The 26,269-nt window shown below is 39.8% G+C and overlaps 4 protein-coding genes across 8 annotated transcripts in view; 3 read left to right on the top strand and 1 right to left on the bottom strand.

Annotated features, from left to right (window-relative positions):
* Positions 1-304: 304 nt before the first annotated feature.
* On the top strand, positions 305-9,210 carry LOC118743439 (protein winged eye). 4 transcript variants are annotated; one of them, XM_036476124.1, is made up of 8 exons: positions 305-4,141; positions 5,104-5,335; positions 5,436-5,510; positions 5,780-6,433; positions 6,494-6,795; positions 6,861-7,040; positions 7,776-7,937; positions 8,490-8,813. In XM_036476124.1, the coding sequence occupies exons 1-8, from the start codon at positions 398-400 to the stop codon at positions 8,811-8,813; spliced, it is 5,673 nt and encodes a 1,890-aa protein (XP_036332017.1). In that variant the 5' UTR covers positions 305-397. The 4 variants fall into 4 exon arrangements, with proteins under 4 accessions (XP_036332017.1, XP_036332001.1, XP_036332007.1 ...); XM_036476108.1 differs by having other exon boundaries at positions 5,780-6,795; positions 8,490-9,210; XM_036476114.1 differs by having other exon boundaries at positions 5,810-6,795.
* A 2,770-nt stretch (positions 9,211-11,980) lies between these two features.
* The window catches only part of LOC118743458, a 22,798-nt gene continuing 8,509 nt past the window's right edge, over positions 11,981-26,269 (top strand). Inside the window, exons 1-10 of one of the 2 annotated variants that reach the window (XM_036476145.1) lie at positions 11,981-12,763; positions 15,251-15,451; positions 15,509-15,814; positions 15,873-16,287; positions 16,356-16,538; positions 16,763-16,935; positions 17,892-18,039; positions 18,103-18,344; positions 18,406-18,892; positions 21,496-21,790. In XM_036476145.1, the coding sequence (XP_036332038.1) occupies positions 12,617-12,763; positions 15,251-15,451; positions 15,509-15,814; positions 15,873-16,287; positions 16,356-16,538; positions 16,763-16,935; positions 17,892-18,039; positions 18,103-18,344; positions 18,406-18,892; positions 21,496-21,623 (2,430 nt within the window). In that variant the 5' untranslated portion in view covers positions 11,981-12,616 and the 3' untranslated portion in view covers positions 21,624-21,790. Of the gene's footprint in view, positions 12,764-15,250; positions 15,452-15,508; positions 15,815-15,872; positions 16,288-16,355; positions 16,539-16,762; positions 16,936-17,891; positions 18,040-18,102; positions 18,345-18,405; positions 18,893-21,495; positions 21,791-26,269 lie in introns of those variants that run through there. The other variant, XM_036476154.1, reaches the window with a different exon arrangement.
* LOC118743474 lies at positions 21,755-25,448 on the bottom strand. The gene is made up of 5 exons (XM_036476181.1): positions 25,325-25,448; positions 23,641-23,976; positions 23,374-23,574; positions 22,218-22,331; positions 21,755-22,139 (listed from the first exon to the last, which is right to left on the bottom strand). The coding sequence occupies exons 1-5, from the start codon at positions 25,445-25,447 to the stop codon at positions 22,020-22,022; spliced, it is 894 nt and encodes a 297-aa protein (XP_036332074.1). The 5' UTR covers position 25,448; the 3' UTR covers positions 21,755-22,019.
* LOC118743481 (cardioactive peptide-like) overlaps positions 25,427-26,269 on the top strand; it is an 11,417-nt gene continuing 10,574 nt past the window's right edge. The window contains exon 1 of the mRNA XM_036476202.1: positions 25,427-25,500. Coding sequence (XP_036332095.1) covers positions 25,477-25,500 — 24 coding nt within the window. The 5' untranslated portion in view covers positions 25,427-25,476. The remainder of the gene's footprint in view (positions 25,501-26,269) is intronic.

Raw genomic sequence — 26,269 nt, 5'->3', positions numbered from 1 at the left:
CAAAAAGAAAAGAGTACTTATCAAGACAAGAAAATAATAAACAACAGAACCTGCAATTTTCACATTCACTAATTCGCTTTGGTACCCTCTTTTTCCATCCCATCTCCCACCACCACCAAACCACCACCACCTGACCGCTACAATTGATATGAAATTAAAAAAAAAAAATTATCAAAATTGTTGTTGCCTCGTCTGAATTTATTAAAAAAAAAACTCATCGCGCCTCAAATTCAAAAAACCCACAGGCATATCAAATTTTCCAATCTATACACCCACAGATCCGTTCCAACAGGCGGCGGCTTTCGTCTGGCCATCATACATACCGCAGGGTACAACGTCGGCCGCAGCAGCCGCGGCAGCCACTCTACAGCCGCCGCCCAATTTCATATTCCCCTCGATGAGCCCCCACTCGACGCTACAGCCGCAGTCGTACGCCACATCGCTTCAGCTCTTCGGCTCGAATTACTTAACCGCGGCCGCAGCAGCAGCCGCCGCAGCCGCTGCCACTTCTACACTTTGCCAACACAATCAACAGCAAACTACCAGCACACAGCAAACCACAAGTTCAATCAATTTGAGCTTGGCGGCGAGTGCGGGTTCTGTACCCCCGGGTGGTAGTGGTGGCAGTGGGGCGAGCAGCATGAGCCACAATCCACACAGCAGCAGCAGCACAAGTGGCCGCTTTTTAAGTTTGGCAACAGCTGGTGGACCCGCCGCCACCATGTTCGATGCGCCAAAACCACAAAAAACACTACAGCCTACGTTGACGCTACCACAACCCGTGCCACCACCGTCCACAGCTACGTTCCCGCCGCCGCCGCCGCCCTCACTCATCCTACCACCTGCCGGAATGAAAATCGAAGAGTGGAGTGCTACAGATTTTATGGCGGCTGCGGCGGCGGCAGCAGCATCATCATCAGTTAAGACAGCTCACACACAAATGGGCGCAGCACCGCCAACTGCATCTCAGCCGATCGCATTGAACTTCGAAAGTCGCGACAAGATGACTACAACGTCATCGAGCACAACGAACTTGTTGGACTTGCAGAACGCAGCGGCTGCTGCCAATACACAGGCATTGAATTTGATGCGGCTGCCTACGCCGCCCACCTCGGCGACAATGGAGACTGCGGCTGCAGCTGCTGGCGGGCCACAACTGCAGCCACAGATACTATTTCATGCCACTTCGACGCCCTCGCCGGCTTTGCTCAATCTCTCGGCGTCAATGCCGCGTGGTGCGGCTGGCAGTGTCGGCGCCGGCACTACAACCGTCACTCCGACAGGTATTTTCATAAGCGGGGGTGGTGGGGGTGGCGGTGGCACAGCAACGCCAGTGACACTTTCGGCTACTATCGGTCCACCAACGCCGCTAGGGGATGAGCCGACCGCCATAAACTTCAAAACCAGTCCAGTAGAAGCGCCGCCGCAACAATCGGTAGGCGGTATTGTGGTCGGCGTGCCGCGTGTGATCAGCAATAACGGGCAAGCAATGCAGGCGGGGCCGCCGCCACAAATGCAGGATGTGAATATACAGACGGATACGCCGGTGTGTAGTGATGACGAGAACTCAACATGCCCACTTGCCATTCAACAGCAGCAGCAGCAGCTACAGCAACAACTTCAGCAACACTTACATGCAACACAGTCAGGGGCGTCACAGTCACCGAACTATATGAACGATGGCGAAGTGCAGCAGCCTTTGGAATTGACCAAACAAAGTTATCATAGCGGCGTCACCAATTGCTCCGAAGGTGCTGGATATACGACGAATACAGCGCCAACATATATCGCCACAAAAACAACAACAGATGCAAATCAACTTGAGTGCCATAATGAAGTAAACGCTACGCCGAATGGAGAGGCTGAGTACCAAGAGGCATCCGCGCATCAACAGTCGCAATCGCAGCCCCTGCCACCGCCGCCAACTCGGCCGCCAACGGCATGCCCAATGGGCGAAGCCGCAGCAATGCATCCAGTGTCGGAATCGCTGCAATCCAGCGAGCATCACCAGTACCACCAGCAACAGCAGCAGCTGAATCAACAGCAGCAATCTGGCGCAGAGGATCTAACCGGTCTCGAACTACTCTCCAACATCAGCACAAGCACGCTGGCGGGTAAGGGTATCGGCGTTGGCGTCGGTATGGCCATGGTGCGTGTTAAGCAGGAGCCCATCGATCATATGGATGTACCAGTCTCATCAATGGGTGCTGATATGGCGTCGCAACCAGCGCTGACGACTCATTTGATGCCACAGGAAACCGTTCTGACATCACAGGCTGCCTCGGCTAGCTGTGACTCCTGTGTGCCCAGAGAGCCTGAAATGCTGCAGCGGCAACCAACACCGCTGCCTTTGTTGCCGGCCGTGGCCACGCCTGCACAGCTGCCACTTGCGCCAACGCCCGGTGTGGAGCCACTTGGTGGGTTGAATTTGCTTTGCGCGCTTGCCGAGCAGCGTATTCAAGAGGAAGTGCAGATCAGCAGGAGTCATTTGTTTGCCGACAACAAAACTCCGCCGCCGGCGCCGCCACGTTCAACATCGTCCTTTGGTTTTCAAACGCCACAGCCCCAAAGCCAGACGCATCTGCAGCAACAGTCACCGCCACCATATCGTCTGGAGCAAACTTCCTTCCCCTCAATGGAAGGCATTGAGCTGCCTTCGACGAGTGGGCTGGGCCTCGGCATAGGTAACGGCGGCGACCCACCAGTAAAGCGCAAGAAGCATAAACATTCCAAATCATCAAAGTCCTCTTCGTCATCCACACTGGGCGGCATCGGGGGTGTGGTTAGCAAGAAGTCGCAGCGTTGCTCGAAAAAGAGCAAGAAAAAATATTCGAAGGAGAAGCGCAAACACAAGCAGCAACAGCAACAATTGCTGGCCTCTGCTGCTGCTGCAGCTGCTGCCTCTGCCTCTGCTTCCGCCGATGATGTGGACTTCGAGGACGAACAATTGCAGCAGGAGCTCAAGAGTGCCTTCAATCGCGTGGATCCCAACTTCCAGTTGCGTTTCGGGCAATGGGCCAATGCGCAGGAGATATTTGAGCTGATGGAGAGCGATATGCGCATGCGTTTGGCCGATATAACGCGGCAATATCGCAAGAAGAAGCGAAAGCTCGACGAGATGTCCAAGAATAAAAAGAAAAAGAAATGCGCGAAATTGCTAGCCGCACAGCAACTGCAACAACAACAACAACAGCAGCAGCAATCAACACTCTCACTGGCTTCCCTCAGCGCAACCGGCAGCGGTGGCAGCCTCGCCTGCAGCACCACTGGCAGCTCTATGCCACTCTGTGATTACAAGTTTCCGAAATTCACCACCAACAGCGGTGTGGGTGCTACATCTACGCCCTACTTAAATCGTTCCACTTTCTTGCGCTTCGGCGAGAAGGCGCCGTCCGCAACGCCAGCACCACCGCACGCACAATTTCCGCCCGCCGAATGTGACAACTCGGAAGACAACAATACGCTTTCGTCTAACACCACCACCAGCGGTCCTTCCATGGCCGTTTACAAGCCGGTGCGTTTAGGTCCGAGCGCGTTGGCGGGTGCCGTTGCAGCCGCATCAGTAGGTGTCGATATGCGCAATGGTGTCACACCCCATAGACATGGGCAAAAACATAGTGCGTCCGATAAGAGTTCGAGCTCGGCAATTGTATGCAAAGAACCGAAACTAATGGCAGTCGCGGCGACTTCGTCTTCAACTTCGCTCACCTCTAGCCGTCGCTCGAATGAGACGCTCTCTTCTTCGGCCGATGAGCAGCAACCGCCTAGCGCATCATCACCTCTGCTCGCACACAAATTGGCAACTCAGCAGCAGATTTCCAAGCACGCAACGCAACAGCGACAAGAGCAGCAGCAGCAGCAGCAGTGCGCGGTGGCGCTGCCGCAACAACAATCAAAGCAGCAACAACAGCAGCAGCAGCAGCAATGCAGAAAGCCCACAGACCCGCGCGATTATCAGCTAATGCTGACCAGCGAACATTTGTATCGCAAGGAGACGCGTGTGCTAACCGACATGGGCGGACTATTCTATGCGGGCGTGATGAAACCGCTGCAGCCGCCTGATGTTTACGCAATCACCTTGGATGGTGAGCGTGGGAATAAGTCGCATATCATGTCGCGCGAGGAGATTTTCAAGGACACTGTGAGTAGTAGAATTTATATATGTATTTAGACCTTTTGAAGTGAAACTTTTTCAATGGCGTAAGGGAATTAAAAAAAAAGTCACGAAAATATGTGACACTTGCAATGCAACGGAAGTTCTCTCGAAGCGTGTGACACGCTGTGTGGTTTAAGGTTAAAATAAGAACTAGAAGTAAGACTGAGCGTGAGATTAAGTACTAGACCAAGATTAAGATTAAACCATAGTTAAGATGAATACCAAGATTAAGATTAAGACCAATATTATGTCATTATGAGTAAGATTATGATTATGATTATTATTGTGATTATGATTATGATTGTGATTATGATTAGGATTATGATTGGGATTGTGATTATGATTATGATTCGGATTTTGATTCTGATTAGGATTATGATTGTGATTGTGAATGTGATTATGATTATGATTTTTCAAATTGCCTTTAAGACTAATATTAAGACTAAGGCTGAGTTTAGGATTATGAATATGATTATGATTACGATTAAGACCAAGACCAATATGAGGACTAAGATAAGGGTTAAGATTGATATTAAGGTTAAGGTTATGCTAAGACTAGGCTTAAGGTTAGGATTTGGATTGAGTATAAGATTAAGATGAAATTAAGAATACTATTAGGGTTATGATTAAGATTAAGACTAATATTAAGATTTAAATTAAAATTAGTATTGGAATTCACATTAAGATTAAGGTTCGCTACTACTGTCTAGTTCGATTCATGCAATTTCAGATCAAACAAAGTCATAAACAGTACGTAAAATACGAATTTCTGACGCATGAAGCGAACAAGAAAATGATCGAGAGAAGTTTCACTTCCGTTATGTGCCCCTGGCGCCTTCCTTATTATTCTGCTACTGCAGGCGAATTTATTTCGCTCCCCTTCATATACATATGTATATATTTTTGCACATTCCATTTACTAATTTCCATATTTTTCGAAATTTCAGATTCTGGAGGTGGCGCCCAAATCCGTGGACTGTATACCAATTGGCACGCGTCTCTGCGCCTATTGGAGTCAGCAATATCGTTGCCTATATCCGGGACGTGCCATCGAATCGGAGTCGTCCGACGATGGCGAAACTCCCAATGATTCAGTTAGCGTAGAATTCGATGATGGCGACAGTGGGCGTATACGTCTACAGAATATACGCTTTCTACTAAGCGACTATCCCATTGTGGGTGAGTGTTTGTGTATGTGTGTGTGTGTGTGTGTGAGAATGCCACGACCTTTGATTATTTACATATGTATATTCATCTCTTTTGCGCCCATTCATTTCAGTCTCATTTAAAAAAGGATCGGAAATTTTGGCTCAAAGCTTATTAGATGATGAAAAGATTTCTTCGCTTCCGAAAAGTATGTGCTATGCTTATATACCCGTACATACATACATACAAATTTTGAATTCCATTTCGTTGTTGTATTTTTTTTTTTTTGTTTTGGATTTTGGATTGCCCTTTAAAATTGTAACCACAAATTTCCGATCAATTTCAAATTCATTCGCCTCATTTTCATCTATGATTTTCGATTAATCGATGGTCTATTCTGTATTTCGTGCGTTTTAATTTGTATCCCTACTTTTTCCGTTCTCTTTTCTTTTTGAACGTACGTCCCAACTCCTCTAGAGTACAACGATAATCCCCTCTACTCTTTAGGCAAGCACAAGAAGTCTGGTGCAACGCACGCGCGCGGCAACGCTAATGGCTCCGGCAGTAGCCACAATTCCAATGATGCTCATGAACACACTTCCATATTTGCAGTCTCTGATCTGCCTGTGGCGACAACGACAGCAACAGCGGCAGCGGCAGCGGCAGGGGCGTTGGCAGTGGCTGGTGCACCATCTACGTGCGGCAGTGAATCGCAAACACAGAGTGCTAAGGAAATTAGCGCGCAGCGTAAAGAGAAAAGGCGTATCAAAAATTTGAAGAAAAAATCCCAAGCAGCTGCAGCGTTGGCAGCCAGCACAAATGGGTGCGTGAATGGCAGTTTGTCAGCGTCTGCGTCCGCATTGGCGCCGGCAAATGGCAGCGGGCTAGCGGTTGTGGCGGCCGTTATGAATGGCACAAATGGTGTGGACGACGCCGCGGTGGCCGCTGACTGCAATCGCAAGCACCACAAGCACAAAAAACGCAAGAAGCACAAGAAACATCATCATCGCAAGACGAATGGTGGCGAGTATGAAGCGATCAATGGCAGCAACAACACATTCGTGATCAAGAATGCCGGTGTGGCGCCAAGCGGCAGCTTTCTGACATCAACACCGACGACTTCTTACAAAGGTAAGCGTGAATTTGCAGCGGCTGTTGCTGATAATCACAGCAATAATGCGCAAATGGCAGGAGACGAAAATGAAATCGCCGCTGAGGAGCAGGATGATGACGATGAGGCGCAAGAGGAGGAGAATGAGAATGAGGAGGTTCGGGTTGCACAAACGCCAGTTGCTGGCGCCTTCCAAGCGGTTGCCGGTCATAGCAAGTCGCAAACGCAAAGCGGATCGTCTTGTTTGTCCGCAGCTGCTGCGATTAAGGTAGAGACGACTGCGGCGTCGACATCGGCAGCAACAAATGCTAAAGTCAAAACAGAGCATTTGGATTTAGAGGAGGAAAGCACCTCTAATATGATGTCCGAATTATCGGATGAGGTAATTTAAAATCTCTTTTCCGGTGATCTATCAATATTATACTCTTTACTGTTTTTCTATGCCAGAATAAATGCGATGATGATGAGGTGGAACACAATAATTCAAAGGGTAGCAAAATTGCTGCTTTTTTGCCGGAGCGGCAACTCTGGGGTTGGCAGGGAAAAGCGTATCGCAAGGCTGGTGTTAAGGGCAGAGCCCGCAAGCAATTCTACAAAACAATCAAAAGGGGCAAAGAAACAATAACTGTAAGTGGAGTTAGAATAGGAAAAATGGCTGCGTGTATTTACACATATATGCATGTACATACATACATACACACAGTTTGCCACAAAATAATGGAGTGTGATATCTGGTAAAAATATTGACTATTTTGCTTTTGTTTGTTTAATGTTTATAAATTTTTGATTATAAAAGTATAGCTCATTAAAACGATAAATGCCACTTTTCTGAAACATTCTAATATATGGTACATACGAGTACATACAAAAAAGTAGCATTTACATACATACGCAAATACATATCGTGTAAGAGCTCTATAATCCAACAAAACCCGTATAAATCCAATTTTGAAACTATGCAAGAATTATAAAAATTAAAAAATGTTCAGCAAAATTTCAAACTTTTTAGAAAAGTTATAGGTGTGCAGTTTTAAACCACAATCACAATAAAATGCAAGTTTCCAGTGGCTACAAAATAACATTGACTTTTAGTTTTTTTTTTTTCTTTTTGTTGACGGTGCCACGTGTTTTCTTCCATACAAAGAATTCTCGACATTTTTGCGCAAAGTTCGAAATTTGGATATATCTGGTTTTTGTTTTATAATGAGCTACAGTTTTATAAAAATTTAATAAACATTAAATAAACAGCAGAAAAATAGTGTAAACTCGTCAAAATATCGCACTCCTATTCTTTTGTGGATAACTATGTATATGTACATATTTTGAGATCCTTACTTAAAATAATTATTCAACACATTCCAGGTGGGGGATTGTGCAGTATTTTTATCGACTGGCAGACCAGATAGGCCATATATTGGACGTATTGAATCCATGTGGGAGACAACGTCTAGCAATAAAGTCGTGCGCGTTAGATGGTTCTATCATCCTGAAGAGACAACAGGTTGTCCAAATCTAAAATATCCGGTAAGTTACAAACAAAATAAGAAAAGAATACTTATGCATACAGTGAAACCTCGAATTTTGATAAAACGGAAAGCTCAATATAAGAAAATTTTTACTGAATCCCATGAAAAAAGCATCGTAGTTGCGAAATTTTTCATAAAAAATGCTCCATGGATGTAACGACGGAGAAATTTTTAGCATGAAAACCTTCGGAATATCTATCCCAGTAGATAACTCAGGAGCTAAAAACCCTTCCAGAAGGCCTTGCTGAGAATCAAGAGGCCTTGCACTCTGCATTACTTTCCCCTTTCTATTCTGTATAGAGTGGCACGCATAGAAAGACTGCCAGAAAGGTTTTTGTCGGACATACTTCAGAAGGCCTTTTGGAAGAGTTCTTCTAAAGTTACTTTTTTAATTCATAAATGTCATATTTAATGTATTTATTTAAAGTTCATATTGCATAAGCAAATATAAGTGTATATGAAAATTTTTGTGTTAACAAAATATTGAAATATTTTTGCCTTTTTATCTCAAATACTTACACTTACAATCATTTTTTCCCCTTTATAACAGGGCGCCTTATTTGAATCACCGCACGAGGACGAAAATGATGTCCAGACAATATCGCATCGCTGTGAAGTACTTCCGTTTGAGCGTTATTTTGGCAAATTCGGAGCTGATTCAAAGCAATATCAATCGATTTATGATAATAATGATACTTACTACTTGGCCGGCTACTACAATCCGCGAATACAGGTGCTCAATATACAAGACGAGATACCTACGCTAAAAGCTGAACAGCAAATGCAGCAGCAGTTGCAGCAACAGCTGCTGGCAAAAGTACAGCAACAGCAGAACGGTGTTTGCTTGGAAAATGTAAGTGCGGATGTTGAATAACTAAAAAAAAAGGAAGAGAAGCAGTAAGAAGAGGCCGAAGGAAGCAGATTTAAATAGTAATTAATTGTAAGTTAAAAGTAAAGTAAATATATGTAAGTATGTAAAAATACATAGATACACATAATGTGTATCATTACACAATGACAAAGCAACTACATATACTAATATATAGTACTGCTGTAGCGTTATTGTAAATGTGTGTAATGCCGGGTATGTACGGACACAGAGACGATGGACGTGTGCGCTGCTAGCGTCCCTTAACTACTATATAAACCGGCTACGTTGTGCTGTATGTTTATACTATTTGTATATGTGTAAGGATAACTGTGAAACGATTTAGTTTTAGAGGAGAGAGAGTTAAAAAGGAGCTAATTGCAAAACAAAATGATACAAAAAAGAGAATCACTATATATTACTATATTAAATATATTATACTACATACAAACATTATATATGAAAATATATATACATATATTATATACTAATGGGTAAAAGAAAGAAAGAAAGAAAGCGCGCAGAAAGCATAGCAAGCTTAAATTCGATTATGAGATGAAAAAATAATTTTAATTTTAAATTTAATTAATAAAAAAGTAAATATATTATATATATATATATATATACTATATACATGCATATACACTTAAACGTACACATATTATACATACATACATAATTATAAAGCGTGAGGATATACGGACATTCAAACACATCGACGATTACAAAATTCGGAGAGGAAATGATTAATAAAAAAAAAAACGCAAATACAAAAAAATATTGCTACACTAACAAAATGGGTATTTTTTCGGACAGTAATACTACAGATATACACACTTATACATATATATACTATATTTCAGATGAAATTTAAAACTAAAATTCAGAAAAAAAAACTTTGAAATAAAAAAAACCAACTAACTAAAACTCCAGCAACTAAAGTAAAGAAGCAAGCAAACAAAAGATGCATACGTACATAAACATATATATGTATGTATAAAAAAAAAAAACCTGTGAATAGCAAGTAGCAATAGTGCAGAGGCAGAGGGGTGGAGGTGCGCGTACTTGATGGGTGAACAGTTGGGGAAAAATGCAGTGTGTCGCAGAAGCCCGTAACAGGAAACTATTTAGAAAGAAATACTATAATTGTAACAATTTATTGTGATAGTCGATCGAGGATAATTGATGATCAAGATAATGAAGACGATGATGATGATTTTGATGATAATTGCTAACAATGATTTTTGATGATGATTATGACTCTATGGAAAGAATGCGTTGTATATTTACATCTCGTTTATTCAGATTTAAATATTAAAATACATACATATAAGCAAAAAGCAAAGAAAATAAAAGCATACAAAAACAAAAACTGTACACACAAATGAAGAATCTTCAACTAAAATCAACAAAAATCGCAAAAATAAAGAATCAAATAAAAATAATAAATAAACGAAGCAATAAATGGTGTTTTGGTTTCTACATTTGTACATACATACATTCATATATTCATACCTTTCATTTGCTGCGTTATCCGCAGCTTGAACTTCTATGTATTTATTTATCCAGTAAAAACTCCGACATACCTAAAGTATACAAAAAAATATGTGCGTACGACCAACAAGTGCAGTTTATACTAACCAGAGGTCTGCAATGAGTATTAGTGAAATTGGAACATTTAAGTCCAACTAAACAAGAAAATACCAGGCACCGTAACGGTTAATAAAAATCATAGTTAAAATTGGATTTCTATTTTTTCGATTATATTCTTCGGCCTTATCGCAAATTCCATGTAAACAAATATATGAAATTATGGAAACGGTTTATTCACATAGAATGCCATTATTTTCTTGGATCATAAAAGACTTAAATCGGTCATAAAACGCAGTCTCCAGCATAACGATTAAGAGTAATCGAAAAAAGTATAAATCCAAAATAACGATTACAGGGGATCACAAATTTTAATTTGGTTTTTGTTCTCCAGACGCCACTATCCAATTTGTATGTAGAATCGCCCACTGATACCAAAAATAGAGTTAATTTTTTTATTCTATTTATACGTTTTCGAGATATTTTGAATTTACCATTATTCAGCTTAAAACAAAAGGTGGTTCCATTTAGTCACTTATATCTCATAAACCACTTTAACAAACTGAAAATGAATACGACAAATGAAAGCTTACAAACTTTTCCATAAACTGTCTTATACATCACTTTCCGATAGGAATGATAGTTTCTGACAAATTAATTAACCATTCCCGTTTTTTTTCGATAAATAAATTAAAAAAAAAATTGAATTTTAACAGGAGAAAAATTAAAAAACTAACAGGGTCTGTGTAAAATTTTTGCAGTTGTGATAAAACCTGTTCTGCTGCAAACAAATCAAGTTACTAATGAAGCAAATCGATGTATAAATAAGGAAGTAATGAGTAGTCAAATGAAAATGCGCAAAGATTTTTTCTATGAGAAATGAGCAGGAGATAATGTTACTCATACGCCATGTCAACCTAAGTGGCACGCTTTTTTCTTTGATATTTAACGGTTATTTTCATTACCTGGAATATACTTAAGTATTCCTACTACTTATGTATTTATACATATGTATGTGCCGGCAATTCATGACAATCGATTGTAGGCTACCGATTTCATTATACTAATTTGTTCGTATGGAAAAATTTTAATGCGTTGATCACTTTTTGTGTTATGCTTTGTGCCATAGAGTAGAACTCCACACCAAACCTTTTAGGTGCTATGGCTTTCAGCGCTCTGGCCGATATATATAAAAACTTATGGCTGAATAAAGCGCTGAATGCCTGAAAAGCGATGGACGCCAGAAAAAAACCTTTTGCCGAGTTCTATCCTAATTGCTTTTGCATTCTGACGCGCTCTTATCGTTTCGCTCTCGTTTGTATTCATATATTTATGTATGTGTTGTTGCTACATTCTTAAATTCGAATATAAAGCTAAACTAAACAAATGACTCACATCACTCAAGTCATTCCACTGCGCTATTTACGTTTCTTGGTGAGAGAATGAGAGAATTGTCCTGTTCATATCAACAGAGAACTTACTTATTTTTCATTCTCTCGCTATGTGTGCTAAACGAGTTTTAGTGGATATGAACGAATGTTCTTTTAGTTATCTATGTATGTATATCCACTAATACTCTTCTTGTATCAGTTAACCAATGACTTAATTGCACATCTCTGATACTAACTACTACTTCTTCACATGCTTACTTTAACCGACTCATCTAACTCACTTTTCTCTTTAAACCGTTCCTAAACCGTGTCATAAAACTTATCAACCGGGTATATGCTGGGTGTGCGTGCCGAGAAATTTCATAGACTCAGCTCAACGAAGTGTAACCAATACGAGTACGATATTCTACAATTCGTTTCTAAATTTGTATGGGTGGGTTAGGTGAGAAAAAAAACTACCGCCTTTTCAAATAAAACCGAATTACATATAAAATTTCTGTGCACAGAAGAGATGTGCCAATGAAAGTAGAATGTACGAAATTTTCGCAAACTATGTAAATATGTATGTATGTTTGCTATTTTTGACACAAGCTTATAAAGTTACGCTCCACTGTGCTTCGTTGCCATGTAGCCAATTGACAGCCGAATAGGCAGCCACCTGCGCATCGATCCAACAACATACATAATTGGTTGTTGAGCTATGAACAATTATTAGGCGTGCTGAAAGAAAGTTGAAAAACTTATTGTAGAGTGTTGAATTTGTAAAAATTATCAACATATATATAATATCTTAATCTTGCGTACATTGTGCTCTACTGCGCCAATTCGATGAGCTCTACACCGAAGTGGTATTGTCGCAACAAATCAACGCCACCCTTGCAAACATTTACGGAGATTACAAAATTGGGCAAGGAGTTGAGGCGTGTCACATATCGTATTGCCGTTGATGTGAAGGTTGATGTCTTCGATGAACATGTGAGTATATACATATGTACATATGTTTATATCTATAAGGATTCGCAATAGAATATTAAAGAAATAGTTCAAATAAAGTGTATAAAGGACTTTCCAAATAAGTATCCTCCCATCAGAGAGTCAAGGCTATGCGAAACTCGCTAATTCAGGCACGAGATGATCAACGGCCATAGAGGGCAATGCGATAACAAATGAATTATCGTAGGCTGGCGGCTGTTTGGAGGAATCCGAGGCTGTTGCACTGGTATGCCCTCTCGAAATCATTCAAAGTGCAATTAGTGTGCATTTGCTTGGATTGACAAGGAAAAGGTGGTCGGATATAGAGATTTGCAAAATAGCCAATTAACTCTGAACTGACTACAAAAGGACGAAGACGTTAACCCTGACACTATCCCAATGCTCAAATATGTATGTATTCATCAGACCGAATTCCGTGCCAGGCAGTCGATCGGGCTCTCCCTTTAAGGATGACGCCGTCGGGGTGTGAGCACAAATGTGATTAATGTTTTCGAACTTAGCTTTGATCTTGTTTTGGTCCAATCACAAAACCCATACAAAATTTGCGCTCCGTCTCATGGATGCTATAATAGACAATCACCCTCATTGCGAGTTACATATTTCGGCACGACAATAGACAATGCCAAGGTTGTCGAGTCGTACAATTTAGTCTAATTTACGACTTGCGCAATGAAGCTGAACCATGATCCGTCCACTGCATTTCCTTTGCTGCGGTACTTTCAGACGTGTTGGGAGGTCAATATCCGGTGCGTTCTCTGTCTTTTCATTAGATGACTTTTTGTCGCGGATTCCGAACCCAGCACAGAACCTATTGCTGGAAAGGAAATGAGACATTTTACCAGCAGACTATGACTTGGATTTTCTTGGCCCACGATGTCAGAAAATAGAAGCAAACTCCGCCCACTGCGGAAAGCACCAACTTGGCCCTCTCCGTTGTTGTTGTTGTAGTTAGCGGCTACTTAACGCTTTGAATTTCGTTGGTATTTATAGTGTTGTTGTTGTTCTTGTTGTTGTTGTTGTTGCCGTCGTTGTCGTCGTCGTCGTTGTTATTGTAACAGCATATGAATTCCCCGAAGAGTTTTTGGAGAACGTTGCTGGAGTGACAGTCCTTGCGCAAATATAAATCTGGGTCTTTCCGGTTACGTAAACCCGACTGTAGTGGGAACGGTCTTTATAGTGTCGTGTCTAGTGATTCACGTACGAAATTCTGGATCCTGTACTCCAGTTCTTAGCGATGCCTTCCGATTTGTCTTAAGTGGAGGTTTCGCCTCCAACAAGTGCCTCTTCGGTTAATCACATCAGTAGCAACCGACAAAGAACTGCATGATATTAAGCTCGTTTACTGTGAAGGTGATGTTCTGACGGCATTAGAAGACACTCCGTAGCTGTCCGGAATTATGTATTGTAGAAAATGTAAAGCTTCGTCCACTGCGTCGTACTTGTCCCTGTTGCAAATTCAGAAAATTATCACGACAACCGGTTACATGTACCGAAATGACTCGGGTTTTACCCGCTGTTGTTTCGGCCATCTAACCTTGTTTAGACCGGTGAAACCTTTCAATCGTTACCCATCTTCGTCCCCACTAAAGGTAGGAGATATACAATTTTACCGAACGGGCGGAACCGCCGATAATCAGACAGGTGACACTGAAATTTCTTCCGCTTACATGAGACCCCAGTTTTCTTAATTAATTTAAAGGTATGAGGGGACTTATAGCCACTGCACAGACTTCGGTTAGATTATATTGGAGCCATTTGCAACATTTGGGCGAGGAGACGAAGCGGATCGGCGGATATACACTTTAGCTGCAGAGGATGAACGACTATAAGATATATATGTATTTTTTTTTTCATTATTTAATGTTTCGTAGCGTGGTTTGAATTAGAGCTCTAGATACCCGGGTATCGGGCAATGCGAGTAGCTCGATACTCGCTCGAAAATCGTTCATTGCTCAACTACTCAAATGCTTGTTCAAAATTTTCGAGTGTTTGAAATTGTATTTGTCAGCAGCTGCTTTCTAATTCATGTTAAATAAATTATATTATTAGATACCAATGTAACAATCTTTGCATTATACATCAATAATTTGAAAAATTTAAAAGTTGCTACTAAAAATGTCAATATAATAAAAAAAACATTGCTCAAATTACTCGAAAAAACTCGAATTGCTCGAGCTCATGCTCGAAAATTTTCGAGTAATGAGCATTGAACAAGTGTGCGAGTACTCGCTGCTCATATACCCGGGCTGTTTGAAAATGTGCGAACAAAATCAAGAGCTCTAGTTTGAATGAGGTACATATTCACTTACTTATAGTGGTCGCATTAAATTGCTCAATAAATTTTTCATTTAGATACTCATTGCCACGACTCGGAAAATCTGGGCACTCAATAGAAATAAATTTGTCTCGACCCACTTCAGAACTATAAATTTATTAGTTACGATTTCTCATCGAATTTTTAAATCCTAGAATACCCTTTTGGAAGAAGTGGAACGTGTTTGTGAACTCTACTGGAACCTGAAAGACGAGTCACAAAACAAGGATATCCACTCATTGAATAAGAAAATCAAGCGCAGTCCCTACAATGCCTTACTACTGCAGAAATACAATATGCTTGCGGAGATCAACGATCGACGCTTTTGTCAGCTAATGTTTGTCTTGAAGCAAACGGTAAGATTTGAAGTAGTAAAAGCGAAAACTTAAATAATTACCTATGTACCATTGCAGGTAACACAATTGCTACGCAAGTCCAAGCAATCGGATATGTGGCTAAGTTGGGCATTGCAAATATCGTGTCTATACAATAAGTGGTGCCGCCGCGATAGGCTCAAAGATGCCGACAACATAGATGGCGTATGCAAGGAGGTCGATGGCGCGCCGAGTCAAGCCGGTGAGAAGAAAGGTCCACAAACAGGTGAAGATGGCGGCACAGGAGAAGCCAACGCTGCTGAGTGCAATGCCAACATTTGCAGCAATATGTATCCCGCATTGTTGTTGCCGCCAAAAACAATCGATTTCGCATACGTTTTGCAGGTTTGTAAATTGTTGAAGGAAGCTGAGTTAGGTCATAGTTCTGATTTTCCGTCTACAGCACGCTTCACAAATGCGCATCGAACAAAACTCGCTTGATCTGCTTTTTGGGCTCTTCAATATGAGCGAGCAGGAGCAAGCTGAGGCAGCAGCTGCAGCTGCTGGCACTTCCTCCGGCGCTATGTTGGCTGCTGTTCCAGCACCAAATGCCTCAGATCTGACTGCCCCCGCAGGCACAACTGCTGGTGAAAATTGTGAATCGACTGCCTCTAGTTTGGAAATTTTACGCATACTCACGTTCAACATGCACGGCGACAATGAGTTCCACTGCTACAACAATGGCGACAATGTGGGCTGGGATGGCGGCAGGGAGAAAAGTAATTGCCGTAAATATGTTGAGCATTTTTTGCAGCGCGAACGCGCCTATCTCAGCCAACTCATAGCTAAAGCTAATGACTACTGTCCGAGCATATTTGGTGCGACTTCAGAAGAGGTTATGGGCTTTTAATTTTAGAAAATTAGTAAATACTTTTCTTTGTTGTAGGTAAAAGTTGTACGCGTGCGGAGTTGAGTGAATTTGTTATGCGCGGCATGCGTCTGATATGGCCAAATGTGGGACTCATTTTGGATCACATCATTTTGTGGTGGATCGATACGCCACTGGCTTGCTATCCGCTGACACATGTCGAGACGATGAGAAACTGGTTGAAGAATCACACGGAGAAAGGTTGGTGGAGGCGCGTCACAAATTTGTTTTCTTTTTGTTTGTCTTTCGGCGGGCGGCACTAGCAATACCTATAACTACTATTCTTACCAAGTATTTAGGGTCACCCGATTCGAATTTGAAATCAGAGTTCTAAATTTCAAAGTTTTTACTTGCACATTTCAAAGAATTTTTGCACCTACTGTACCACTTTTACGTTAATACTTTTTAAATTACTTTACTTATAGACATTCCGGAACCTGTTTACTCAACTCTGCGTGGCGTTGCTGAAAGTCTAACAAACTTTGTGGCCAATAATATCTGGGATCAATTATTTCGCTACACTTTGCTATCAACAAATTGTAAGCCAGCAACAATGGAGCGCGCTCTGCGGTTATATCGGGCTGTTGATCAGGAGGAGGTACATAGACATACATAAGTTAAAATAGTACTATATTGGATTGCTACTCATAAAAGGTGAAGTCAAGGTTAAATGTACTTACTTTTGGATCTCAAAACCGAAAACATAACAGCAATCCAAAAAATGCGGAAAGTTAAAAAATTAAGAATCATAAAAAACCCCCGAAAGGTCCATAAGAACAAAACCAAACAATCCCGAAAAAATTCTGGACGGCCTCAAAAGAATTACCGAGAAAAGGTTTCGGTAAAAAAGAAAATTCCGAAAGAATAGCAAAAATACCAAAAGTCTTGAAAATTGAAATGTGAAAAACCTCGCAAAAATTAAGAAAGTTTTCAAAAACTTCTGGAAAAAACAAAGAATCCCGAAGATTCTAGAAAAAGTTCAGGAAAGTAAAACATCTTCGTGTATTGTCTAAAAAAAACAAAGAATCTCGAAAACTTCCGAAAAAGTCTTGAACGGTCCGGAAAGAAACCACATAAGTCTCGCAAAAAAGGAAAATCCCGACGAAATGACGAAAATGTAGTTAAAAAAAAAACACAAAAGTTATAGAAAAGTCGCCAAAAACACCAAAAAGTCCCTGAATAATAAAAAAAAAAATGCAGAAAAATTCCGAATAATGTGTTAAAAATTCTGTTTGATACAGAAAAAATTCCGAGAAAACCTTAAACACTCGCGAAAATTTTCTTAAATGAAAACAAAACCAGATTTAAAAATTTTTAATTAAAAAAGTTCTAAATGAAATACGGCTCCGAGATATCTTTTAAACCACGAAAAGTCCCTCAAAATATAACATGAAGAATGCCGCAAAAGTTCAGAAAAAACAAAGTTCCGAAAAGTATATTGAACAAACCTGAAACTGGCTAAGACCTTAAGATCTTTTGAGACCCCAAACTAGCTTTCATCTATTCAATAATCTTATATTCGAATTGAAGTTTTCACCTCATCTCTATTTGCAGCATCTGGGAACTTATACTGGCGGATTTTGGGATTTAGTCTTCAAGAACTTAATAGACTTAAGTAATAGTTACTTTCCAAACTGCGAATTACAAATGCAAATTAGTTCTCTGCCCGTTGCCGAACAAATACCCATACTGCATCGCATTGGTGGGTGACCCATTTGGCTCAAACTTAAGACCGTACAATATTCTACACAACCACCTCTTTCAGATCACTCCGTCCACTCTATGCGTTTGTGGGTGAAAGAGCAAGCCAAGCAACTTTGTTGCGAATGGCAAATGGATCGTTTCTTTCGCATACTCGAGCATGATGTGCGCGTTTGTTTGGCTGGTTTTAGCTCGCACAAGCTACCAAAACTAACTGCCGATCTCACAGATATACTCATGCTGGTCAATGTTGCATTGCGCGCCAAGTTGATTCTGGAAATTAATGTCAATATTGACCAATTGAAGGTAACTTACTTGAAGTCTACTTTCTTTTACCTTATTTATTTACAACCCACCTGTATCGTAGAAAACCAACGAAGAATGCGTACAAGTCTTATCGGAAGTTTGTCGCATACTCAGTCTTGCCAATTTTAAACTCGCCTTCCCGCCCGCATCGCACTGGCAGCAGCGTGTCTTCGACGAAGATGTGAAAAGCGATTATGTCGATTATGTGCTGGATCAAATATTTCTGCCTGCCATTAAAGCCACCAAAGATTTGGTTATATTGAAATTGATTTTGAAAATCATCTGTGAGGCTTGGTTGGATTATATTTATATGAAACGTATCAAATTCAGTGTGAATGGCGCAGTGCAATTACTCGGTGACTTCGATTGCGTACGCGAATGGATACTGGCCTGTTCGCTGTTGGACACTGAGCAGTTGGAGAAGTTGAGTAATCACGAGGTGTTGCGCATGTGCAAAGGTGTGGGTAAAATATTATTACGCAAGCCGGAGGATGTGATTTCGATAATTCAATCGCCAAAATTTGAGTACGATCGGAAGGCTGTCGGAGGTGAGTAGATGATTGAAAGCGATAATATGGATTAATACGTATAGAGTTGTAAGTAGAGCGCGACGTGAATTATAGATTTGGATTATAATCGTTTTTTTTCGCAGAATCAGAATTCCGAAGTAGCTCTAGCTTTTGAGAAGTTTTTGATATAAAGAGCAGTCCAGAGTTGTTGCTGTTTAGATAGTGAATTTATTTAACCTAAAAGTCTAAAAAGCGGTCGCTGTGGTGTAGTGGTTAGCAGTGCGCGCTACCACTCCACAGGGCCTGGGTTCAAGCTCTGGTCAAAACAAAAAAATATAGAAAATAGGTTTTTTTCTTAACAGCGGTTGCCCCTCGGTAGGTGTGTATTTCTGCCATGAAAAACACGCCACAAATCGGAGGAGAAGCTCGGCCAAACACACATTGTGTAAGCGCGAATCTATTATTATTATTTTTTTCGTAGGAGAGGGAAATGCTTGATGCACTGGCCGGGGGCACTAGTCTCTATACCACCGTCGCCGAGTGTGGGACTCCCACCGAAGCGTGTTGGGCTACCCGCTAAAACCCAAACTCCCGCCGCCCGCGCAAGAGTCCCGCATCTGGCACCGCAATTCTGCATGTCTTCAGATGCAGGAGCGAGCTACTTAAGCCTCAAGGCGTTTCATTTGTGTGTCTTCAGTAGAAATCTGTCTTCTCGTTTGCAGCGGAGTACGAATTTCACGTATCTCGCAACTGCTTCCCACTTGTGTGCACTGGAGATCATTATCTGCGCGAAGACAAGAAGTGCTCGCAAGTGAAGAATGTATGGTGTACGCTATCTTCGATGTTTCCTCAGTAGTGATAGAACGGTAAGTCCACCCTGCCCTTTCTATGAAGATATTCTCGGCAGTAACCAACCCCGATAAAAAATATTTTCAAATATAGCTTTCTTAAAACTCTTTTGTTTGACACTCATACATTTATATAAATATTTCATGTAACTCGTGTATAAGTTAACTAAACTCGACTTTTCAAAGAGGTGGCAACGATCTTCAGAGGTATTTTCGAATTAATAAAAGAGACTTGCTTTTTCGTTTGACAGTATGATGCACATGTCAATTAACTGATCAGATAAGTTGGATTTAGTCTTTTAAACATGTGGCAACCCTCTTATATAGGCCAATAAAGCATTTAAAATTACCTTTGCCTTAATTCGACTTGAATTTGTTTTATTAAACATGTGAAAACCCTTCTAAATATAGTTCTGAAATGAAGCCTTTTCAAACCCATTTCCTATAAATTTTCAAACAGGTGGCAACTCTTTTCAGAGACCTCAAAAATATTCTGAATGTTCGAACTTAAGGTTTCTTAACACTCTTTCGTTTGCCATCCATATTTTGGTATTTTATATAACTAGTGTATACTTTAATTGTATTCGATTTTTCAAACAGGTGGCAACCAAAGTATTTTTTTAACTAACTTTCTTAAACCTCTTTCGCCTGATACCCATATTGGGCTAGACATTTATTCAATTTGAATTTAATTTTTTTACAGTATAATTTAATAAAAAACTGTAATTTAAATTTTTAACAGGTGGCAACTCTTTTCGAAAAATAAGACCTTATCGCAGATCTAAGCCCTTTAATTTGACACCTAATTTTTGAAAAACGACCGACTGATGACATTAACAATAAATGCCCTCGCATATTATCTATGTACATTACGGTGCATCAGTCTCCATACAAAAAATTGGTACCGTTTCGCCATCGAAATTATGAAATTTATTATATATATTTTAAGACTTCACACAAAATATTTGAGCAATACCAAAAACTCCATCAGAATATGATTTCAGAGAGGGCGACTGTCTTTCGTGTGATTTCTTTAATCTGGTGTTGGATGAGATAATAACAGCGTTATATTTCAAGGCTTTTGTCAAAAAAATTCGGAAGAATATTAAAAAATCGATTGTTTTTATAAATAAAAGTAATTTTTAAAAATATTTTTTTCTAAAAAATCAACTCAGATGTTAGAAGAGCTCAGGCTTAGTAGTACATATGTACTTATGTAGGTCTGCATAAAAATGTTTAAAAATCGACTCCGCCGTCATAAACAGTGGTGTTGTTTCCATCCAATTGGGTGGAAAAGTGTAAAAGCTCAGTTAGTCTAGACTTAACTTACGTAAGAAATCGTCAATGATTACGCAACACGTCAACCTTTGTTTTTGTATTTTCCTTTTCAGCTGACTGTCATAAACCACATCACAATATTCCTGAACGAAAATATATTGTATTGGCCAATATATCGAGCCCTAACCGCCAAAATAACGTAAGCGCCATTTTTTTTTTTAATTTTCTTTTCGATGCAGAAATACATCTAGATGCCCGAGGAATATTTCTGCATCAAAAAGAAAATTTAGAAAAAAATGTCGCTTACGTTATTTTGGCGGTTAGGGCTCGATATGTACTAGGTTACGTTACGTAAATTAAGTCTAGACTAACTAAGCCTTAAGGCGGGTAGCTTCTGATACAAATTTTAGATGTCTTCCAATCGCTCAGCATTTCAAGTGAATGTATATTTTTTAGTTTCTAATTTTATTTACATACTTCAAATAATCTGCTCTATGTTGCTTTATCTTCCCTTAGCTGATGCTGCTGCTCAAGAAACCCAATTACCATCGGAAATGTTTGTGTCAAACCAAAAAAATTGGTTACAACTGCGCGCTAGCAAGGGAAATATTTTCAGTTGGTGTTGTGGCGATTCAGCGGTGTAAATTAAAAAAAAAAAAAAAACGACGTATTATTAATTTTTCATAAAAAATAAATTGCAATAAACGGAAGTACAGTTCCCACACGAGTAAAATCGCAACATAAATGTCACATTTTAAATAAGTAATAAATGACATTCCAGCTTAATATTTTTTTATTATAAAAAGTCGCTTGCATTACTTTAGAAAAAGTGTGCTTATACAAATGTATGTATGCATGTAAATTTTATTTCACAAACGCATAATAAATGAGTGAGAAATATGATTAAAATTAAATGTGTTTTAAGGAAAAAAACTCGGTCGCCCCGCATAAGCTCTATTACGCTTATGAATTGTTGTATTGTGTATAGTTTTCAAATGTATGCCTGTTAGTATGTTTTTGTATAAAACATATTTACAATTTTAAGCCGGCACTTTGCGACTAATTTTGTTCACCAACTCATCGACACGCTCGCTCATGCCGGCAAATTGCTTTGGATGTGGACCGATCATCTGAATGATAGCAGCAACATCGGCGGAGACCTATTGTTAAAAATTCAATAAAATGTAAGAAGCTAAATAAAAGAAATGCGTGAAATATGTGTGTGTAGAAGACCTCACCTCCAAGAAACGCGCCAATGCCTTGAGCGTACGGAAGACTTGTTCTTCGACTGGATTACTTTGAAAGAACTGCAAAATTGCCATGGCCAATTCGACAGCAACGTCATCGAAGACCTGTAAGTAATTTTTGATATTGAATTAGCGACAAATCTAAACATTATGTATAATTAGTAAATCCGTATGGAGTTAAAAGGCCAAAAATCATCGCTCAATAAATTGCAAAAAATAGGAGAAATTTTCAAAAATTGCGAAAATTGTGCTGGCCGCAAACCAATTCAAATTGTAACGTAAAAATTAGTGAAGTGAATATTATACCGATATTGGAATATTTTAATAATTCTTACATTTAACATGTGTATAATTTATTTAAATACGATTTTTCAAATAGGTGACAACCCTCTTCAAAATATAGCCATAAGCATTCGGCGAGACGAACATTTAGGTACGCGTCTTTCCCGAGGATTGACGTGGTCCAAAGTTATGCAGTAACATACATAAAGAAAAAAAAAATTCCGACGAACTGATAACCTCCTCCTTTTCTGGTAAAAAAAAAATTGGCCGAACCACGCCTTTTACCTCTTTCGGTGACACCTGTGTACATTCGGAAATATTTTTTTTTTTTTAATTCTAATTATATTGGACCCCTACAATTATTATTATTATTTTTATTTGTTTTCTTCTTCTAGGCGAGACGAACATTTAGGTACGCGTCTTTCCCGAAGTTTGAAAAAGTTTGCCGAATCATTACTTTTCCCTTCGTACCTTCTAAGGGAATAGAGAAGTGTGACGAATAGCCATGATGTAATACATTTATGCAATAGATCTAACTGTAAAGATTATGAGCTAACCTGTAGCCCTTCTCTGGTTTGCAACAACAAACTCTACATAAAATATTATGTATATGGCTGACAGCTGTCATAGGAAGGGGAATCGAACGCTGAAGTTTATCGTAATTGATTAAAGGCACCATTTATGTATGTACATTAGGCCGTGCCACCTTAAAAGTATTTTTGCAAGGCAATTAAAAAATAATAATTGGCCGAACCACGCCTTTTACCTCTTTCGGTGACACCTATGTACATTCGGATATATATATTTTTTTAATTCTAATTATATTGGACCCCTAAAATTATTTGCACTAATGTAACGTACTCACCACTGTCTTCACTTCCTTAATGGCTATATTGTAGAGCATCATGGAGCCGGTGTTCTTCAATTGCGGACAATTTGACAGTATGCAATGTACTGCCACTTTTGTTGTAACGCGTATATTCGATATCGTTTGACCCATATAATCCCATTCGGAGATATAAAGCAGCCATTCAGAGGGGCCCAGATTTTCAAAAAGATTGCACATCTACATATATAAGGAAAAAATTCAAGTTTTATTTTTCTGCACAATCACAAAATGACATCGTCTTACAAACATTGCCCACGCTTGTTGTTCTTCGGGTGTATGCTTTTCAATATCTTGTGCAAAATTCATTAGCGTATGATCTCGACGATCCTGATGCAGTATAATGATGACATCATCTTTCAGCGCTGCATAGGCTAATGTACGTATTAAATGTACTCGCGTATCGGGTGAAAAGTTTTCTTCGCGCAATATACGCTGCACAAAAATTAGGAAATTATCACCTAGTACCCATGAGCCTTCATCTTCGATTAGGTACTGGTGCAATTCCTCCATGGCAGCCTCTTCTTCTTTGTAAATTCTACCGTCGAGCAATTTGACGAGGCATTCCAATTCAGTCTTAATCTGTAAGGAGAAGAAAATGCATGTTAATTAGATGTGTAACTCAGAGGTGTGTATGGAAAAGTAAGGAACTTAATTTTATTTTTAAACCAGTATGGAGAGAGATCCTCGTCCTACTACGTTTAGTCATTTCGCATGAGTCCCTATTGGAATTTGACCTATCAGGACTCCTGTCAGCACCGAGACTTTTCGCTTGGTCAGCTTAAGAAGCTCCGTTAACGGCCTATGGTCAAAAACTGGACGGAATTATATTACAACTTAGCATATCGAGTTTTTTTGTGCAGCGCTCGGTTATCTGAATAAAAGCCCATCTGTTCAGGAATAGGGCGGAGGTTGTCATTCAGGACTCCATTCGGTTATAAGTCTTATATGTTGGCGTGAGCTCCGAAAGCCATAACGTATAATAAAACTCGATGTGGAGTACTAACAATCCTAGAGCCATTTTTGCCGCTTGGCAACCAGAGTAATTAATATAATAAGTATTATGCTAGTAAGTAGCCGGTCGGATTCCGCCTTAATCGCGGCCACCCTTGCCTTAAACACATTACATAAATTTGAAAGCTTAAACCTGGCAGAACACATCCCCACAAACTCTTCCGTTGAATAGCGGCCCATCCGTGAAAACTGAACCTTTCTTCTATAAGCTTTATTTCCCCCACTCAATAGAAATTCGGGAATAAAATCTGAAACTGCGAGGGGGATGTATACCGATTGCATAAGATCAGTCCTGAGTCAGGGTTCCTGACGCGCAGCGCCCTGATTTGGTGGCCTAGACTAAACAAATAATAAAATATTAGTAAACTAAGAAGTAAACAAAGGGCAGCAGACGCAGCAGTTAAGGGTGCACTAAGATCTTGCCCGACAGAAAAGCTAAAGCTATCCTCGAGCTGGTCGCGATCGATCTTCACATGAAAGAAATGGCTATGAAATATATTGTCAGACTTAGAGAGTTAAGTATTTGGGGGACTGCATACTTGAGGCAAGGGCTCATGATTTATCGCGTGCAATTAGCCCCAGCTTTATTAGAAGGTTTTCGAGTACGATGAGAACGTGTGTTTCGAAACTAATGCAATTTAATTAAAGAAAAGAAAAAGCTTCTTCATTTAGTATATTTCCCTTCTAAAGAGAGCTGGATCATAACGCTTTAAAACGCTGGCCGTTGCAAAAAAAAAAACTTAATAAAGATTAGAACACGGAATGCCTGCCGCGACAAAAGACCAAAAATAACTACTTCCAGAAACCCGCTTTTCCTTGTTTTACCTACTGGGATGTATCGTTTTTTGTTTTTGTTTTAATTCATCAGAGTGTATAAGTATGTAGTACGAGTAATTAAATTTCATATAACACTTACATTGATGTCTTTGTGTACTAGAGCAGGTTCGCGTGGGATTTCCTTCTCCTCAGTCGATTGGGAGCGTTCTGTGCCATTTGCGCGTTGTTGCTGACGCGGAGTGGATGCTTCGCTGTCTGACATATTCACCTAAAAATACCAATAAAATTTAAATGCCGGAATGTGGAAAGAAAATGGTAAATATATGTGCATGTGTATGTACATATACTAAGTATGTTTGTATAAATATTTATGAATCTATTAAACATACATACATACATTAATATAAAAATAAAGGTGATACCACTGTTAATACATATGTACATACATACATATATGAATTGTCAAAAGGAGTAAAATTACAATTTTTTATGGTCTAGTGTACATATATACATAGATATATATTTAATAAATGTATAATTCTCATAAATTAATTGTACACTTGGAAGCACATTCTACAATGTACCATGTAAATAACCAGGAAATTGCCGCACAAAAAGCGCTCATTGGCAATAATTTTATCCATTGCATGGTTAATCGTTTATATAACCCCAACAAAAATCTGTTTATGCGCTTCATAAAGTAAAATTGGTGTGGTGCATATTTGTAGTGTATTTATTTGTTCAAGTGTATGTGAGCAGAGACTTTTATGTTGTTTTTTTTTTGTTTTGTAAAACGTATAGAATTATATAGGTAGTGCACAGCTGTCAATATATCGCGGGTCTTTGGTGACAAGACAGCCAGCATCATCTGCTAAGGAAGCTTTCATTTTGTTAGAAAGTGGAACAAATACATTAACTTTGTCGGAAGTAAACTTGCCCCAGATTTCAAATAAATTATTTTTGTATCTGCGCTAGTATTTCAGTATATTCCTTTTCAAAAATCCCATGCAAAAAAAAATTATTAAAATTGCAAAATATTCGTGAAACTGGTGGCCTCGGCTACTAATTTGGCCTCCTTTCTTTT

This window comes from Rhagoletis pomonella, unplaced genomic scaffold, assembly GCF_013731165.1.
Source record: "Rhagoletis pomonella isolate Grant_MI unplaced genomic scaffold, Rhpom_1.0 Rhpom_scaffold_00001, whole genome shotgun sequence".
NCBI classification, from domain to species: domain Eukaryota; kingdom Metazoa; phylum Arthropoda; class Insecta; order Diptera; family Tephritidae; genus Rhagoletis; species Rhagoletis pomonella.
This window is presented reverse-complemented; position numbering and strand designations above follow the sequence as displayed.

Coding starts and splice junctions, on each gene's coding strand:
- LOC118743474 (XM_036476181.1), bottom strand. CDS start 25,447: ATGTCAGACAGCGAAGCATCCACTCCGCGTCAGCAACAACGCGCAAAT. Junction 23,575..23,640: donor AACAAGCGTGGGCAATGTTT/GTAAGACGATGT, acceptor TTATATATGTAG/ATGTGCAATCTTTTTGAAAA. Junction 22,332..23,373: donor TTAAGGAAGTGAAGACAGTG/GTGAGTACGTTA, acceptor AATTACTTACAG/GTCTTCGATGACGTTGCTGT.
- LOC118743439 (XM_036476108.1), top strand. CDS start 398: ATGAGCCCCCACTCGACGCTACAGCCGCAGTCGTACGCCACATCGCTT. Junction 5,511..5,779: donor GATTTCTTCGCTTCCGAAAA/GTATGTGCTATG, acceptor CAACTCCTCTAG/AGTACAACGATAATCCCCTC. Junction 7,041..7,775: donor GGGGCAAAGAAACAATAACT/GTAAGTGGAGTT, acceptor AACACATTCCAG/GTGGGGGATTGTGCAGTATT.